Here is a 15,481-nt window from a genome sequence, read left to right as displayed (position 1 = left end):
CATCAGTTTCTACTGGCAAAAGTCTGACTCAATAATTTATTACTTAAATTCCCTATGGCTGCTTAACTTTCATTATGTACTGGTACAAGAATCATTATACCTAATCCACCCCACACATACCATCACAGAAAAAGGGCAGTCGTGTATGATTTTACTTCTATTTTGCATTGAACACTGTCCCATTCTTTATTTTATTCATCAAGGTGACCATACTTTATATTTGTCAAGATTTTGAACAGTATGTGATAGAGTGTTAAAATCCTCTCCCTGTTTTAACACTACTTGTCACATACACAAATATAATACAGATATGAGAGATCGGCATCGGAGTTTCACTCAGCTGTCAAGGGGCAAAATGCCCCTCGTTAAGTTTGGGATCCTGTCACCACCAGAGGCCATCACAGTAATTGGACACTCATTACCAGGCATGCTAATCTGTTCATTAGAATACCGACGATCCTCTGCCTTCTGACCAACCACTCCATGATCTGTGTTGGGCCGCCAATAAAGCCTTTCCCTTCATGCCATCCATTGAACCAATAACAATCGAGTGCACGTTCACCAAGAAAACCCTCAAAGCATGCGAATTCTTCAGAACAGAGGGGCAGGAATAGACTAGTCAGCTACTCGAAATTGATCTGCCATTCAATTAGATGTAGCTGATCAGGACTTAGTACCAGTTACTCACCTCATCTCCAGATTAGTGGACAGCCTTACTCAACAAAAAATGTCAGTCTTCAGTTTTCCTCTTTTTTGGAGGTGGAAGGAGTGTGGAATTTCCAAATCGCTATTATCCTTTTATGTGGGAAAGATGCTTCCTTATTTTCCTTCTAAATGGCCTGCCTCTAAATTTAACATGATGCCCCCTCATTCTTCATTCCTCACTAGCATTTTAAACACATTGATAAGATCACCCTTCAATCTTCTATCCTCAAGGGAAAACAAGCCAAACATACGCAACCTGTCCTAATATTTAACCCATCTAGCTCATCACTGTCGTTTAGGGAAGAAAATCTGTTATCCTTACCCATTACCTGTCCTTACTCATCAAATGTGGAAGATGTTTACTAAGTAAATATGGAGATGGCATGGACTCAATGGGTTGAATGGCCTCCTCTGCTGTAATGACTCTATGAGCACATACATCAGAAAAATTCAATCTAACCTCATGAAAATGCAATGGTGATCATAGTATACCAGAGTGGGCATTTCACATCTTTTATTATAGATACCAAAAACTTCAATGGGCCCATTTAACACCAGCTTACATTTCTAAACAGTTGATTTACAATTTCATAAATTAATTCTTCAAAACGCAATAATGCCTTAAAGCTGCAGCACTAAGGTGGAACAAGTCTCTGAGGAGTACAGTTTAAAACATCATTTGTTTAATACTCACCACATTGATGTTGTCTGTTGTAGGAACCTGAAGCAGACTCTGCTGATGGTAACTGGGAGTTAGAGCTTGTGACTCAAGGCTACTGGAGTCCTGTAACTGCTGCACTGCTGTGAACGGACTCTGCTGCCCAAAGCTATCGGTGATGGTAAAACCTGGCACAGAATAGTAATAGGTTAATTTGTTTAGGTTCACTCAACTTACAATGTTTAAATGGCAACATAGAACAACTGTGTCAACTTGCTAAGTGATAAAAATATATACGTTTCTGTCCTATTTCATTCAATATAGAGCAATTTAGCCAGTCCAGGTTTCATACAAATTGAGCATTTGCAATATCACAAATCACAACAGAATTCTCAATTTATAACCATAACTCAAACCCCAAAGTTATAAATTATAGACATGGAATTACTTCCTGCTAGTTCTTACTATCACCCAATTCTGGCCTCTTGTGCGTTCCTGATTTCCTTCACCCTACCATTGGCAGCCATCGATTCCAGCTGTCGATGTCACAAATTCTGTAATTCCTTTGCTAAACCTCTCAGCTGCTCTCCCACTCTCTAGTTCTTTTGGATGTTCCTTTACATCTACCTTCGATACAGCTTTTCATCACCTTTCCTGATAGATCCTCCTGTCTCGTCTTTTTCTGTCTCAAAATGCTCCTGTGACGCAGTGTTGTTCTACTGCCTTAGAGCGACCAACTAATTTAAAACTTCTTGGTCCATTAGTCAGTCTTGGAGACCGGTTCAAATTTTCCTTTTTAGAAACGGGGCTATTTTGATAAGAGGAAAGAATAAACTTCTCAAATTCTGCACCAGCTGACAAAACAAAACTCTGTTTTTGCAGATGTAACATCACAAAAGAGATATGGCAGTTATTTTTTAAAATTCATTTTCAGGATTAGGACGCCATGAGCATTTATTGCCCACCCCTAATTGCCCTCGAAAAGGCGTTGTGAACCACCTTCTTGAATACCATTGAGTGGCTTGCTAGGCCATTTGGAGTAGCAGATTGGAGTCAGCCACATTGTCGACGATGTAGAGTTACATTTGCCCAGAATGGGTGAGGGCGACAGATTTTCTTCCCTAAACAGCATTAGTGAACTGCATAGATTTTTACCACGGCCATGTAGTTACAATGCTCACCATTACTTGTACGGGATTTTTATTCCATATTTATTTCCTTAACTGAATTTGAATTCCCCAGCTTCTGTGATGGAATTTGAGCTTGTGATCCTCAGACCATTAGTTCAGGCCGGTGGATTACTAGCCCAGGAATAAAACTACTATTCTACCATCCCAGATCAATTCAAAAAGCCCCTTAATTTTAAAAAAACCATGCAGTAAAAATACCGAACTAAAATCCCAAATCTTAACATTTGTGAAATGCAGACAATCGGCCTCGCCACTAGCTCCGCCGAAAAAGCTATTTTAAAATTTGACATTGCTCAATTCAAGATTACGCTGTTGCATAGATTGTTTCACCAGCACCATGAATTAGCTTCCGGTTAATTATTTTTGGCTGGTATGCCTTGTCCCGAAGCAGAGTGCTGCATAACTTTAATTAATTACTTAATTCACGTTTGCAACAGTTACTGGAGAAAGCTGGAGAAACACAAAAAAAGTTGCACTATTTTTCTAAAAGCCACCAAATTAATTTTAACTTCAACCTTGGGTCAGGCTCTGTTGATCAAAGGTTTGCTGCGTTATAGCTTGTTGATCAAATTGGCTGATATTCTGCTGAGTTGTCACAAAGGAATCTGGAGTAGGAAAATAACAAACAAAACACTTAATTTGACATTGCTCACGTATGCAGATTAAAATAAGAAATAGCAAATATATATTACACAGAATTTCCCAGTGCCGGAACTGGCCATTTGGCCTGGCTAGGCAATGCTGGTGTTTAAGCTCCACACGAGCCTGCTGCTACACCTCTTCATGTCATCCCTCCTGCACACAGGTCAATTCCTTCGTCCATTATGCACTTAACCAGCTTCCCCAATAAATGCATCTTGCCTCAATTTAACAAAAGTTAGACATTTAGATGGTACCATCAAAATTAATATAATATTGAGTAATACAAGATCTACAAGACTTCAGGTCCTACCAACACATTTCTGGTCCCATGCATTTAGGCAGTAAACTCAGTGCTCCAGTAGGGATCATAGTATTTAGATATCCTCTGCTGTTGAGGATTTCAGTTTGATTTCCCCCAGATTTGGTCCATTCTCTCTTAGGTCATGCTTTACACCGTTCAGAATAAAGCATTCTGAATATGGTGTTAAAGTCTTTGCATTGTTTGTGCAGAAAGCGATACTGTTGTACATCCTGCCAGTGAATGTTTTTTAAAAAAAATATTTTATTGAAAATTTTTGGTCAACCATCACAGCACATTGTGTATCCTTTACACAATAATATAACAGTATAAATAACAATGACCTGTTTTATAAACAAAGAATAAATAAAATATAACAAAAACTAAATGGCAACTGCCTTGTCTCAGATAAACACTCTCCAAAAATATGATTTAACAGTCCAATATACAATTATTTATAGCAACGACCTATACATATATATTAATAACCCTGAGACTCCTTCTGGTTCCTCCACCCCCCCCCCCCCCCCCCCCCCCCCCAGGCTGCTGCTGCTGCCTTCTTCTTTTCCATTCCCTCTATCTTTCTGTGAGGTATTCGACGAACGGTTGCCACCGCCTGGTGAACCCTTGAGCCGATCCCCTTAGGACGAACTTAATCCGTTCCAGCTTTATAAACCCTGCCATGTCATTTATCCAGGTCTCCACCCCCGGGGGCTTGGCTTCCTTCCACATCAACAGTATCTTGCGCCGGGCTACTAGGGACGCAAAGGCCAAAACATCGGCCTCTCTCACCTCCTGCACTCCCGGCTCTTGTGCAACCCCAAATATAGCCAACCCCCAGCTTGGTTCGACCTGGACCCCCACTACTTTCGAAAGCACCTTTGTCACCCCCACCCAGAACCCTTGTAGTGCCGGACATGACCAGAACATATGGGTGTGATTCGCTGGGCTTCTCGAGCATCTCGCACACCTATCCTCTACCCCCAAAAATGTACTGAGCCGTGCTCCAGTCATATGCGCCCTGTGTAACACCTTAAATTGAATCAGGTTTAGCCTGGCATACGAGGACGATGAGTTTACCCTACTTAGGGCATCCGCCCATAGCCCCTCCTCAATCTCCTCCCCCAGCTCTTCTTCCCATTTCCCTTTCAGCTCATCTACCATAATCTCCCCCTCGTCCCTCATTTCCCTATATATATCTGACACCTTACCGTCCCCCACCCATGTCTTTGAGATTACTCTGTCCTGCACCTCATGCGTCGGGAGCTGCGGGAATTCCCTCACCTGCTGCCTCGCAAAAGCCCTCAGTTGCATATACCGGAATGCATTCCCTTGGGGCAACCCATATTTCTCGGTCAGCGCTCCCAGACTTGCGAACTTCCCATCCACAAACAGATCATTCAGTTGCGTTACTCCTGCTCTTTGCCATATTCCAAATCCCCCATCCATTCTCCCCGGGGAAAACCTATGGTTATTTCTTATCGGGGACCCCACCAAGGCTCCAGTCTTTCCCCTATGCCGTCTCCACTGTCCCCAAATTTTCAAAGTCGCCACCACCACCGGGCTGGTGGTGTATTTCTTCGGTGAGAACGGCAATGGGGCCGTCACCATAGCTTGTAGGCTAGTCCCCCTACAGGACGCCCTCTCCAATCTCTTCCACGCCACTCCCTCCTCTTCTCCCATCCACTTACTCACCATTGAGATATTGGCGGCCCAGTAGTACTCACTTAGGCTCGGTAGTGCCAGCACCCCCCTATCCCTACTACGCTGTAAGAATCCCTTCCTCACTCTCGGGGTCTTCCCGGCCCACACAAAACTCATGATACTCTTTTCGATCCTTTTGAAAAAAACCTTCGTGATCACCACCGGGAGGCACTGAAACACAAAGAGGAATCTCGGGAGGACTACCATTTTAACCGCCTGCACCCTCCCTGCCAGTGACAGGGATACCATGTCCCATCTCTTGAAGTCCTCCTCCATTTGTTCCACCAATCGCGTTAAATTTAACCTATGCAATGTACCCCAATTCTTGGCTATCTGGATCCCCAAGTAACGAAAGTCCCTTGTTACCTTCCTCAGCGGAAAGTCCTCTATTTCTCTGCTCTGCTCCCCTGGATGCACCACAAACAACTCACTTTTCCCCCATGTTCAGTTTATATCCTGAGAATTCTCCAAACTCCCGAAGTGTCAGCATATCTCTGGCATCCCCTCCGCCGGGTCCGCTACATATAACAACAAATCATCCGCATACAGAGATACCCGGTGTTCTTCTCCTCCTCTAAGTACTCCCCTCCACTTCTTGGAACCCCTCAATGCTATTGCCAGGGGCTCAATCGCCAGTGCAAACAGTAATGGGGACAGAGGGCATTGTCCCTCTATGGAGCCGAAAGTATGCAGATCCCCGTCCATTCGTGACCACACTCGCCACTGGGGCCCTATACAACAGCTGCACCCATCCAACATACTCATCTCCAAAACCAAATCTCCTCAGCACCTCCCACAAATAATCCCACTCCACTCTATCAAATGCTTTCTCGGCATCCATCGCCACCACTATCTCCGCTTCCCCCTCTGGTGGGGGCATCATCATTACCCCTAGCAGCCTCCGTATATTCGTATTCAGCTGTCTCCCCTTCACAAACCCAGTTTGGTCCTCATGGACCACCCTCGGGACACAATCCTCTATCCTCATTGCCATTACCGTGGCCAGAATCTTAGCGTCTACATTTAGGAGGGAAATAGGTCTATAGGACCCTCATTGCAGCAGGTCCTTTTCCTTCTTTAGGAGAAGCGATATCGTTGCCTCAGACATAGTCGGGGGCAGCTGTCCCCTTTCCTTTGCCTCATTAAAGGTCCTCATCTGTAGCGGGGCAAGCAAGTCCACATATTTCCTGTAAAATTCAACTGGGAATCCATCCGGTCCCGGAGCCTTCCCCGCCTGCATGCTCCTAATTCCTTTCACTACTTCCTCTATTTCAATCGGTGCTCCCAGTCCCACCCTTTGCTGCTCCTCCACCTTGGGAAATTCCAGCCGGTCCATAAAGCCCATCATTCTCTCCCTCCCATTGAGCTTCGTATAATTTTTTATAAAATGCCTTGAACACTCCATTCACTCTCTCCGCTCCCCGCTCCATCTCTCCTTCCTCATCCCTCACTCCCCCTATTTCCCTCGCTGCTCCCCTTTTCCTCAATTGGTGGGCCAGCAACCTGCTCGCCTTCTCCCCATATTCGTACTGTACACCCTGTGCCTTCCTCCACTGTGCCTCTGCAGTACCCGTTCTGCCAGTGAATATGTTCAGCTACAGCAAGGTGGGAGGATAACAAAAACATTTTTTTAAAACCTGAAGTTCCGCAGTAAACTAGTCAGAAATGGGATTGATATTTTGTGATCCTTTTTAAAGCACACCTGTATAAATACATAAACAGAAAGCAATTATGGGAAATTCACTTCAAATCAAAAATGCTTTAATTGGTTGGAAAATTTACAGGCACATTGATTGATCTTGGCACCGGGTTTCTCAAATTGCCCTCTCTTCACATCAAACTCTTTCAGTGAGCTGTTTAATAACGTCTACCCGTTACTTGATAACAGTTTGACTTTTTGGTGGTTCTTTTGGCACAGTGCCTTTTGAACTCCACTGTTGTGCGTCAGAGACGAGACAGACCTGGAATTCCTAATCTCCAAGGGGAACGAATAAAAGGCACTTCCCAAAACAAATCAAATCATTCGAGGACATTCCTGCCACCTCACAACCAGCGTCACTGTCAAACGTGAAAGGATATACCGGCAGAGAGAGATCAAGTAAGGTGGAAGAAGGCTAATGTGGAGTTTAAGCACCAACACGGACCAGCTGGGTTGAACTGTTTCAGTGCTTAGAAATTCAATGTAACGTGAAAAAGCACAATCACTTTCCGGTGAAGGAAGGCAAGACTTCAGAAACCCAAAATACTACTTTATAAGGAATTCATATTTTCTCATTTGTGAACCAGTTGTCAAAAGGCTTGTGAAAGACACGGGACCACTGCCGCTGGTTCTCTGATTAACTATTGTATGATGTGATTCAATCAGGATGAAGAGAATGCACCTCCATCTAGTGGCTTGGATCGGTAGAGATAAACTTCTTGAACCAAGTTAAGTAGACATGTTTGTGATAACGTTGGGACATGATATATATAGATATATAATGTATTAGAAAACAATGGAGAGAGAAAAGGTGAGAGAGGCAGGAATAGAGAAATATGTAAAGCAATAATAGCACAAGTATCGTTTGAGAATAGCTGGTGGGAACAGCTTCCATTCCTTTGTTTTTCTCATTTGCTTTTGCTGTTACATAGAATTTAAGCATAAGAAACCGGTCATTCAGCCCATTCAGTCTATGCCAGTTTTTGTACACTACGTGAGCCTTCTCCTAATTAACTCTGTCAGCCTGTCCTTCTTTTCTGTTCTCCCTCAAGTTTCCATCTAGTGTCCCCTGAAATGAATGTACAATATTCTTCTCAACTGCCCCATGTGATAGAGTTCCACATTCTCACCACTGTCTGGCTATGAGGTTTCTCCTGAATTGGATTTATTGGTGACCACCTGTTAACGGGCATCGTGTTAAGTAAGAGTTCGGACACAACACACAAAAGATGCAAATTACATTTTCATCTGATGAACCGCTGGTGTAATTGCCGCAAATCTACCAAATGATGATCGGAGCTTAAAATGCATTTGCAACGTTTGAATCTGAAATTATAAATATATATGAAAACAACAGGGACATTATATGCTTCTAGAGGTTGAGTATCTTTTATCCGAGATCCTCAGGGTGATTAAGTTTCAGATTTCGGACAATTTGAACTTCTGGTGGCGGCGATGAGCTGAGCGGACAATTTTGGTTTTTGAATGTCGCATATAGGCCTATTTACATTACAGCCGAGGCCAGCTCTCGTCAAAAGTGGAAAAAAATGGCTAGAAAAGTAAGATGTACCACTGAACAGTAAATGTGATAAGTTCCCACCCGTGGAGCCATCTGTGATTCTGCTTGTTGGAGATGTAAACAGTGTAAACAAGTAGACTTCCCGCGCTGAAAGTTGGCGAGGTTCGTGTCAGCTTGGATTTTCGAAGGGCATTTGAAAAATTACACATTAGGCTTGTGAGCACAACTGGCCACGTTGTAGAAGGACAGTAACGTCATGAATACAAAATTGGCTGAGGGAGAGAAAACAGAGTTCGACAAAGACTGTTTTTCAGACTGCAGGGAAGTATACAATGGTGATTCCCCAGGGTCCAGTACTGGGACCACTTCTGTTTTGATATCTATTAATGACTTGAACTTGAGGTGCATGGCACAATTTCAAAATTTGCAGAGGACACAAAACTTTGAACTAGTATGAAACAGTGAGGAAGATGGTAATAGGCTGCTTGAGGAGATAGCCAGACTGATAAAATGGGTGGGCACACAGCAGATGAATTTCAACATAGAAAAGTTTCAGCTGCTACATTCTGAAAGGAAAAATTTGTTGAAACAATGCTCGCAAAAGGTACAATTTTAACAAGCGTGAAAAAACAGAGACACTAGTTGGAAGGCGGGGGGGGGGGGGGCTGGTGTAGTAGTTTGGGCACAAACATTTGTAGGAGCCGGAACAGGTTAATAAAGCAGTTAATAAAGCATTGGGGTCGTGGACTAGAAACACAAAGTACAAACATAGGAACATTTGCTAAATCTGTAGAGCATTATTTTGGCCCAGCTGGCATTTTTCAATTCTTTAGGAAGAATGTGAAGGCCTTGGAGGGGGTATAGAAGAACTACATTAAATTGGTTAAAGGAAAAGGAAATCCAGTTATGTGGATAGACTAAAATAGCTAGGGTTATTATTCTGAGAGCAGGGAAGGCTAAGAGGTGATTTAATAGAGGTGTTTAAAATTATGAATGATTTAGATTATTTAGAAATTGATTTCAAAGGCAATATAATAATAGCAGTAGGGCAGAGAATTAAGGTGAATAGCAAAAGAACGAGAGGCAAATGAGGTGAATGCTCATTACACAACAAAGGGCTAGACACCCCCTGACATGGTGGCAGAAACAAATTCCATAGTAGCCATCTAAAGAAATTGGATAAATTCTAAAAATATTGCAGAGAGATGGAAGAAGCTAGTTCCTGATTCACGTGTTTTATAATGTAATACTAATAATCATCTTTATTAGTGTCACAAGTAGGTTCATATTAACACTGCAATGAAGTTACTGTGAAAATCTCCTAGTCACCACACTCCGGCGCCTGTTCGGGTATACGGAGGGAGAATTCAGAATGTCCAATTCACCTAACAAGCACGTCTTTCGGGACTTGTGGGAGGAAACCGGAGCAGTCGGAGGAAACCCACGCAGACACAGGGAGAACGTGCAGACTCCGCAGACAGTGACACAAGCCTGAAATCGAACCTGTGACCCTGGCATTGTGAAGCATCAGTGCTAGCCACTGTGCTAGCGTGCCACCCAGTTTTCGTTTTAGGATGGAACTTGTAGTTTTAAGAATTATGCTTTAACTGTCAGAAATGAGGTAAATGCAACATAAAAAAGCTAGGAACTTATGACACTGAAAAGGTCAGAATAGAAGAGAGAGAGCTATAAAACAGCAGAGGGAGGAACTTTAACTATGCATGACCCTAACTGAAAACAGAAATGAAAACGGAACAGAAAAGGGAAACTGACCCTCCCCATTGCTGAGGAAACAAAAATTGAACTTGAGGTTTGGAATCCAAAATTCTGGGTAGACTGAAAGTGGTTGAGGCTATTGTTGACACCCTGGGCAAGAGCACGGTCAATTCATACCCAACGTGAGTCGAGTCACAACACAAGTGAATTAACCAATAATTCTTATAAATCTTCTTATGACACATTCATGGATAATTCCTGCTGATGTAAACAACTAAGATTGATGTGAGAGAATTCATGGGAGAAGTAAGAAATAGATCTGAGTGTATAGCATACGTAGTTGTAAGCCTTATTTGTTTCTACAAATATATAAAACAAAAAGAGTGGCTAAGGTAAATATTGGTCCTTTAGAGGATGAGAAGGGGGATTTAATAATGGGAGATGAGGAAATAGCTGAGGAACAGAACAGGTTTTTTGGGTCGGCCTTCACAGTGGAAGACACAAATAACATGTCAGTGACTGATGGAAATGAGGCTATGACAGGTGAGGACCTTGAGAGGATTGTTATCACTAAGGAGTTAGTGATGGGCAAACTAATGGAGCTAAAGGTAGACAAGTCTCCTGGCCCTGATGGAATGCATCCCAGAGTGCTAAAAGAGATGGCTAGGGAAATTGCAAATGCACTAGTGATAATTTACCAAAATTCACGAGATTGGGTGGTCCCGGCAGATTGGAAATTAGCAAACGTGACACCACTGTTTAAAAAAGGAGGTAGGCAGAAAGCAGGTAATTATAGGCCAGTGAGTTTAACTTCAGTAGCAGGGAAGATGCTGGAATCTATCATCAAGGAAGGAATAGCGAGGCATCTGAATGGAAATTGTCCCATTGGGCAGACACAGCATGGGTTCATAAAGGGCCGGTCGTGCCTAACTAATTTAGTGGAATTTTTTGAGGACATTACCAGTGCGGTAGATAACGGGGAGCCAATGGATATGGTATATCTGGATTTCCAGAAAGCCTTTGACAAGGTGCCACACAAAAGGTTGCTGCATAAGATAAAGATGCATGGCATTAAGGGGAAAGTAGTAGCATGGATAGAGGATTGGTTAATTAATAGAAAGCAAAGAGTGGGAATTAATGGGTGTTTCTCTGGTTGGCAATCAGTAGCTAGTGGTGTCCCTCAGAGATCAGTGTTGGGCCCACGTGGAATTGTTCACAATTTACATAGATGATTTGGAGTTGGGGACCAAGGGCAATGTGTCCAAGTTTGAAAAGACACTAAGATGAGTGGTAAAGCAAAACGTGCAGAGGATACTGGGAGTCTGCAGAGGGATTTGGATAGGCTAAGTGAATGGGCTAGGGCCTGGCAGATGGAATACAATGTTGACAAATATGAGGTTATCCATTTTGGTAGGAATAACAGCAAAAGGGATTATTTAAATGATACATGCTGCTGTGCAGAGAGACCTGGGTATGCTAGTGCATGAGTCGCAAAAAGTTGGTTTACAAGTGCAACAGGTGATTAAGAAGGCAAATGGAATTTTGTCCTTCATTGCTAGAGGGATGGAGTTTAAGACTAGGGAGGTTATGCTGCAATTGTATATGTTAGTGAGGCCACACCTGGAGTATTGTGTTCAGTTTTGGTCTCCTTACTTGAGAAAGGACGTACTGGCACTGGAGGGTGTGCAGAGGAGGTTAATCCCAGAGCTGAAGGGGTTGGATTACGAGGAGAGATTGAGTAGACTGGGACTGTACTCGTTGGAATTTAGAAGGATGAGGGGGGGATCTTATAGAAACATATAAAATTATGAAGGGGATAGATGCAGGCAGGTTGTTTCCACTGGCGGGAGAAAGCAGAACTAGGGGGCATAGCCTCAAAATAAGGGGAAGTAGATTTAGGACTGAGTTTAGGAGGAACTTCTTCACCCAAAGGGTTGTGAATCTATGGAATTCCTTGCCCAGTGAAGCAGTAGAGGCTCCTTCATTAAATGTTTTTAAGATAAAGATAGATAGTTTTTTTGAAGAATAAAGCGATTAAGGGTTATGGTGTTAGGGCCGGAAAGTGGAGCTGAGTCTACAAAAGATCAGCCATGATCTCATTGAATGGCGGAGCAGGCTCGAGGGGCCAGATGGCCTACTCCTGCTCCTAGTTCTTATGTTATGTTCTTATGTTAACAGTGCTTGTTCTGGCCGACTCTTTGATACGGAATAAAGTTTGTGTTTTTGTTTAAAAGAACATGAAATCTGAAGTTCTACTGGTTTAAACGAGGTATCTGCTTATTCCAAATGTCAACGGTCCTCAATCGTGTTGTTAACACTAATTTGATTCTTTCTTTTCTGTTAGATGATGTTGAATTACTTCTTATATAAAAAAAAACTTTACTTAACTTATACTATACATTTTTCAGTACAGAGGTAGGGGTGGCCGATTAATTCTGCTTTTTCCATATTATGAACAATGCAATACAATAAAAAATAATGAGTGTCCAAATCAAAGAAAGGCCATTGCATCCACTTGTTCCAATCCATTTCTGATTATTCTGCCATGGACGCTTTTCACACCCTCTATTTGTTATTGCCCGACTTTAAAGAACACAGCCTCTGAGTTTCTGCAGGTTTTGTCCTGATTTTCAGGCACAATGTCAGCAGGAGATTGGTAGAATGCCCCAAGATGTGGTCTAAATCCACTGATCTGCCAAATTTAGGGACAAATCCAGAAAATTTCACGACATGTCTTTACTTCCTCTAAAATAGAATAACATTACTGATCTTTCTGAGCTTCAATGATGGTTGCAATTTTAAAAGCATGTTAAGCATGAACTACTTCAAAAGAGTAGTCTTAATTTTACCTTCATCCTGGACAAGCTGCTGGTCTGCAAGCTGTTGACCAAGACCACTTTGCTGAGATCCCACAACCTGTTCTTGGCTCAGGCCGAGCAAGGTTTGCTGGTCAGCATTGACTGTCGAAGAGGGCTGGAGTTCCTCAGGCTGAAGCTGGGCTTGCGCCTGGCCATTAGTCGAGTCAGACTGCTGTTCCATGGATTCAACCAGGCCATCATCATCCAGGGATGTCTGCTGCTGTTGTATCTGCTGAGCAAGTTCGTACCTGCACAGAGAAACAAATTTATGCAGGGGCACCAGGATAGGAAACAAAATTTGATGCTGATATTGATCCAGTGTAGAAAAAGAATACTTGCATTTCTCTTTTATACCGCAAATTAAGCTAAAAGCCTCTTAACATGCAGTCAACTCATGTTTATTCTATTTGATAATACCAGAGGTTATGGGCTGATAGTTAAAATTAAATAGGTCATATATCCAAACTGCTCCTGCTCATAAGCAATTTTAAATGACAGAAGCTTCATGCAAATGCAGGGTCCCAAAGTCATCTGCAGGCAGGATTAACCGGGTGACTGGTACTGGTGATCCTGAAAAGAGAAACGTGGACAACTGACCCAAGAGGCCATTCCAAGTAAAGTTTCAAACTTTACTTTGTGGGGCCAGGGGGTGCAGAAATGCTCCTCTTGGTCCCCCAAGTGTAAACTCCGCTCCCCACGTTCGCAAGTGCTGACCTCCCCACCCTGTGCTTACCTTGGGCCTGCGAGACAAATGTGGTGCGGAATGAAAACTTACCTCGTCGCCCCCGACCCCTTCCACTCATGCCCATGAAATTTCTACAACCCATTCTCTCCACGAAACCTCCTAAGTCAAATAACCAGCCTGTTTTATCTGGCTAAAAACCAAGTGCACAGTGGAAGGATTCTGCACCACATCATCTTGCAATCACTTTATTCTTAGCACACACAACAGAAGGCTTCCGGTAACATTCTGCTGCCATGAAATATCATGGCAAGAAGCTCAGGTGACGTCCATGTACACAGGAGGACTGAAGTGGTTATAACTAAAAGCATTCAAAATGACTTCAAAAGCTCTTACCTATGTGTCTTCATATGCTTTTTACAATTCATGGAAGTCTTGAAAGTCTTCTGACAATAGGGGCACATGAAAGGACGCACCTCACTATGGGTTGACATGTGTCTCTTCAGGCTGCCATTAGTAGTGAAAGTGCCATCACAAATCAAACATTTGTAGGCTTTCAGGCCAGAATGCGTCCGGATATGTGATTTAAGGACCCCTGATGAAACAAAGGCTCTGCCACACTGCGAACATTTGAAAGGTTTTTCACCAGTATGAGATCTGAAACAAGGACACATTTGTTGGCCACAACCATCAAGTATAATATTCCTGCAGAGTTGTTTTTATTTCCCCCCCCCCCTCATTTCAGCTTCAGTGATAATAAGTACTAAATACGAGATAGTCGCACTCATAAATCCAAATGGGAAATTCAGGAGAAATTTATTTACCCAGGCAGCAGTGAGAATGTGGAATTCACTAACTCACGCAGCAGTTGAGTTGGATGAGTTAAGATACATTGAAGCGGGAACTAGATAAACGCATGAGGGAGAAAGCAATAGAGGGGTTGGAGTTAGATGAAGAGTGTTGGGAAGAGGCCCATGTGGAGCTCAAAGACCAGCATGGACCAGTTGGACAGAATGGCCTGCTTGTAAAGGTGTGTAATGCATTCAAACTCTTCATGACGAGCACTTGCTGGAAATGTTACGGCTGAATAACCCTTCTGCCTGAATTTCAAACGGTGTCGTCCTCCTTTTGTTCAGAAGCTAAAGTCTCAATGAGAAGTTGGCCAAGTGCTTCCCGAATCGACAATCCAGCTGCAAGTTGCACTAGCTTTCAGGAGCTTTTATTTCGCTCATGCCTCTAATCAAGCTTATTTACATTGGGTGAAGTTCAAATATTCCATGCACCAGAAAAATCAGGCAGTGCTTCAGAATGATTCTGTTTTTAAACATTATAAAAATATTCCTTGATATATTTAGGAGTGGTAGCCTGTAGTTTTATTAATGCAGCTGAAAATACCATGGGAGTAACTCAATTTTAAATAATTGAAAATGACTTTTAAGCATTATACAGAACCATTTAGCAGTTACAATGGTGTACAGTTGTCAGCTTCTTAGGGAACTAAAACAATGATGTTTGAAAGGTTTTTTTAAAAGTGACCTTGCGTCCAAAAGCAGCTTAATTTTATAAGCTCAAAGCCTGCAAACGAGTGGCTTCAGTCATTTCTTAACTAAAAACAGAAAATGCTGGAAATGGTCAACAGGTTAGACGACATCGCCACAAAATGCCTGACCAGCTGAGCATTTCCAGCACTTTCTATTTTGTTTCAGATTTCCAGCATCCACAGTATTCTGCTTTTGCATTGGTCATTTCTGAAATGTTTTCATTTTTACCTTTTCTGGCATGTCACTGCTCATGAGCTTAGTTCCAATCC

At 42.6% G+C, this 15,481-nt stretch overlaps 1 protein-coding gene across 8 annotated transcripts in view; it reads right to left on the bottom strand.

Annotated features, from left to right (window-relative positions):
- LOC140385126 (zinc finger protein 236-like) overlaps positions 1-15,481 on the bottom strand; it is a 177,663-nt gene that overhangs the window by 82,061 nt on the left and 80,121 nt on the right. For all 8 annotated transcript variants that reach the window (XR_011933295.1, XM_072466956.1, XM_072466958.1 and 5 more), the window contains exons 13-16: positions 14,068-14,328; positions 12,981-13,237; positions 3,069-3,158; positions 1,400-1,551 (exon numbers count right to left, since the gene is read on the bottom strand). Coding sequence is in view for 7 of the 8 variants with exons in the window: in XM_072466956.1 (XP_072323057.1) it covers positions 1,400-1,551; positions 3,069-3,158; positions 12,981-13,237; positions 14,068-14,328 (760 nt within the window). In the remaining variant the exon portion in view is untranslated. The remainder of the gene's footprint in view (positions 1-1,399; positions 1,552-3,068; positions 3,159-12,980; positions 13,238-14,067; positions 14,329-15,481) is intronic.

Source organism: Scyliorhinus torazame, chromosome 11 (genome assembly GCF_047496885.1).
Source record: "Scyliorhinus torazame isolate Kashiwa2021f chromosome 11, sScyTor2.1, whole genome shotgun sequence".
Classification (NCBI taxonomy): domain Eukaryota; kingdom Metazoa; phylum Chordata; class Chondrichthyes; order Carcharhiniformes; family Scyliorhinidae; genus Scyliorhinus; species Scyliorhinus torazame.
This window is presented reverse-complemented; position numbering and strand designations above follow the sequence as displayed.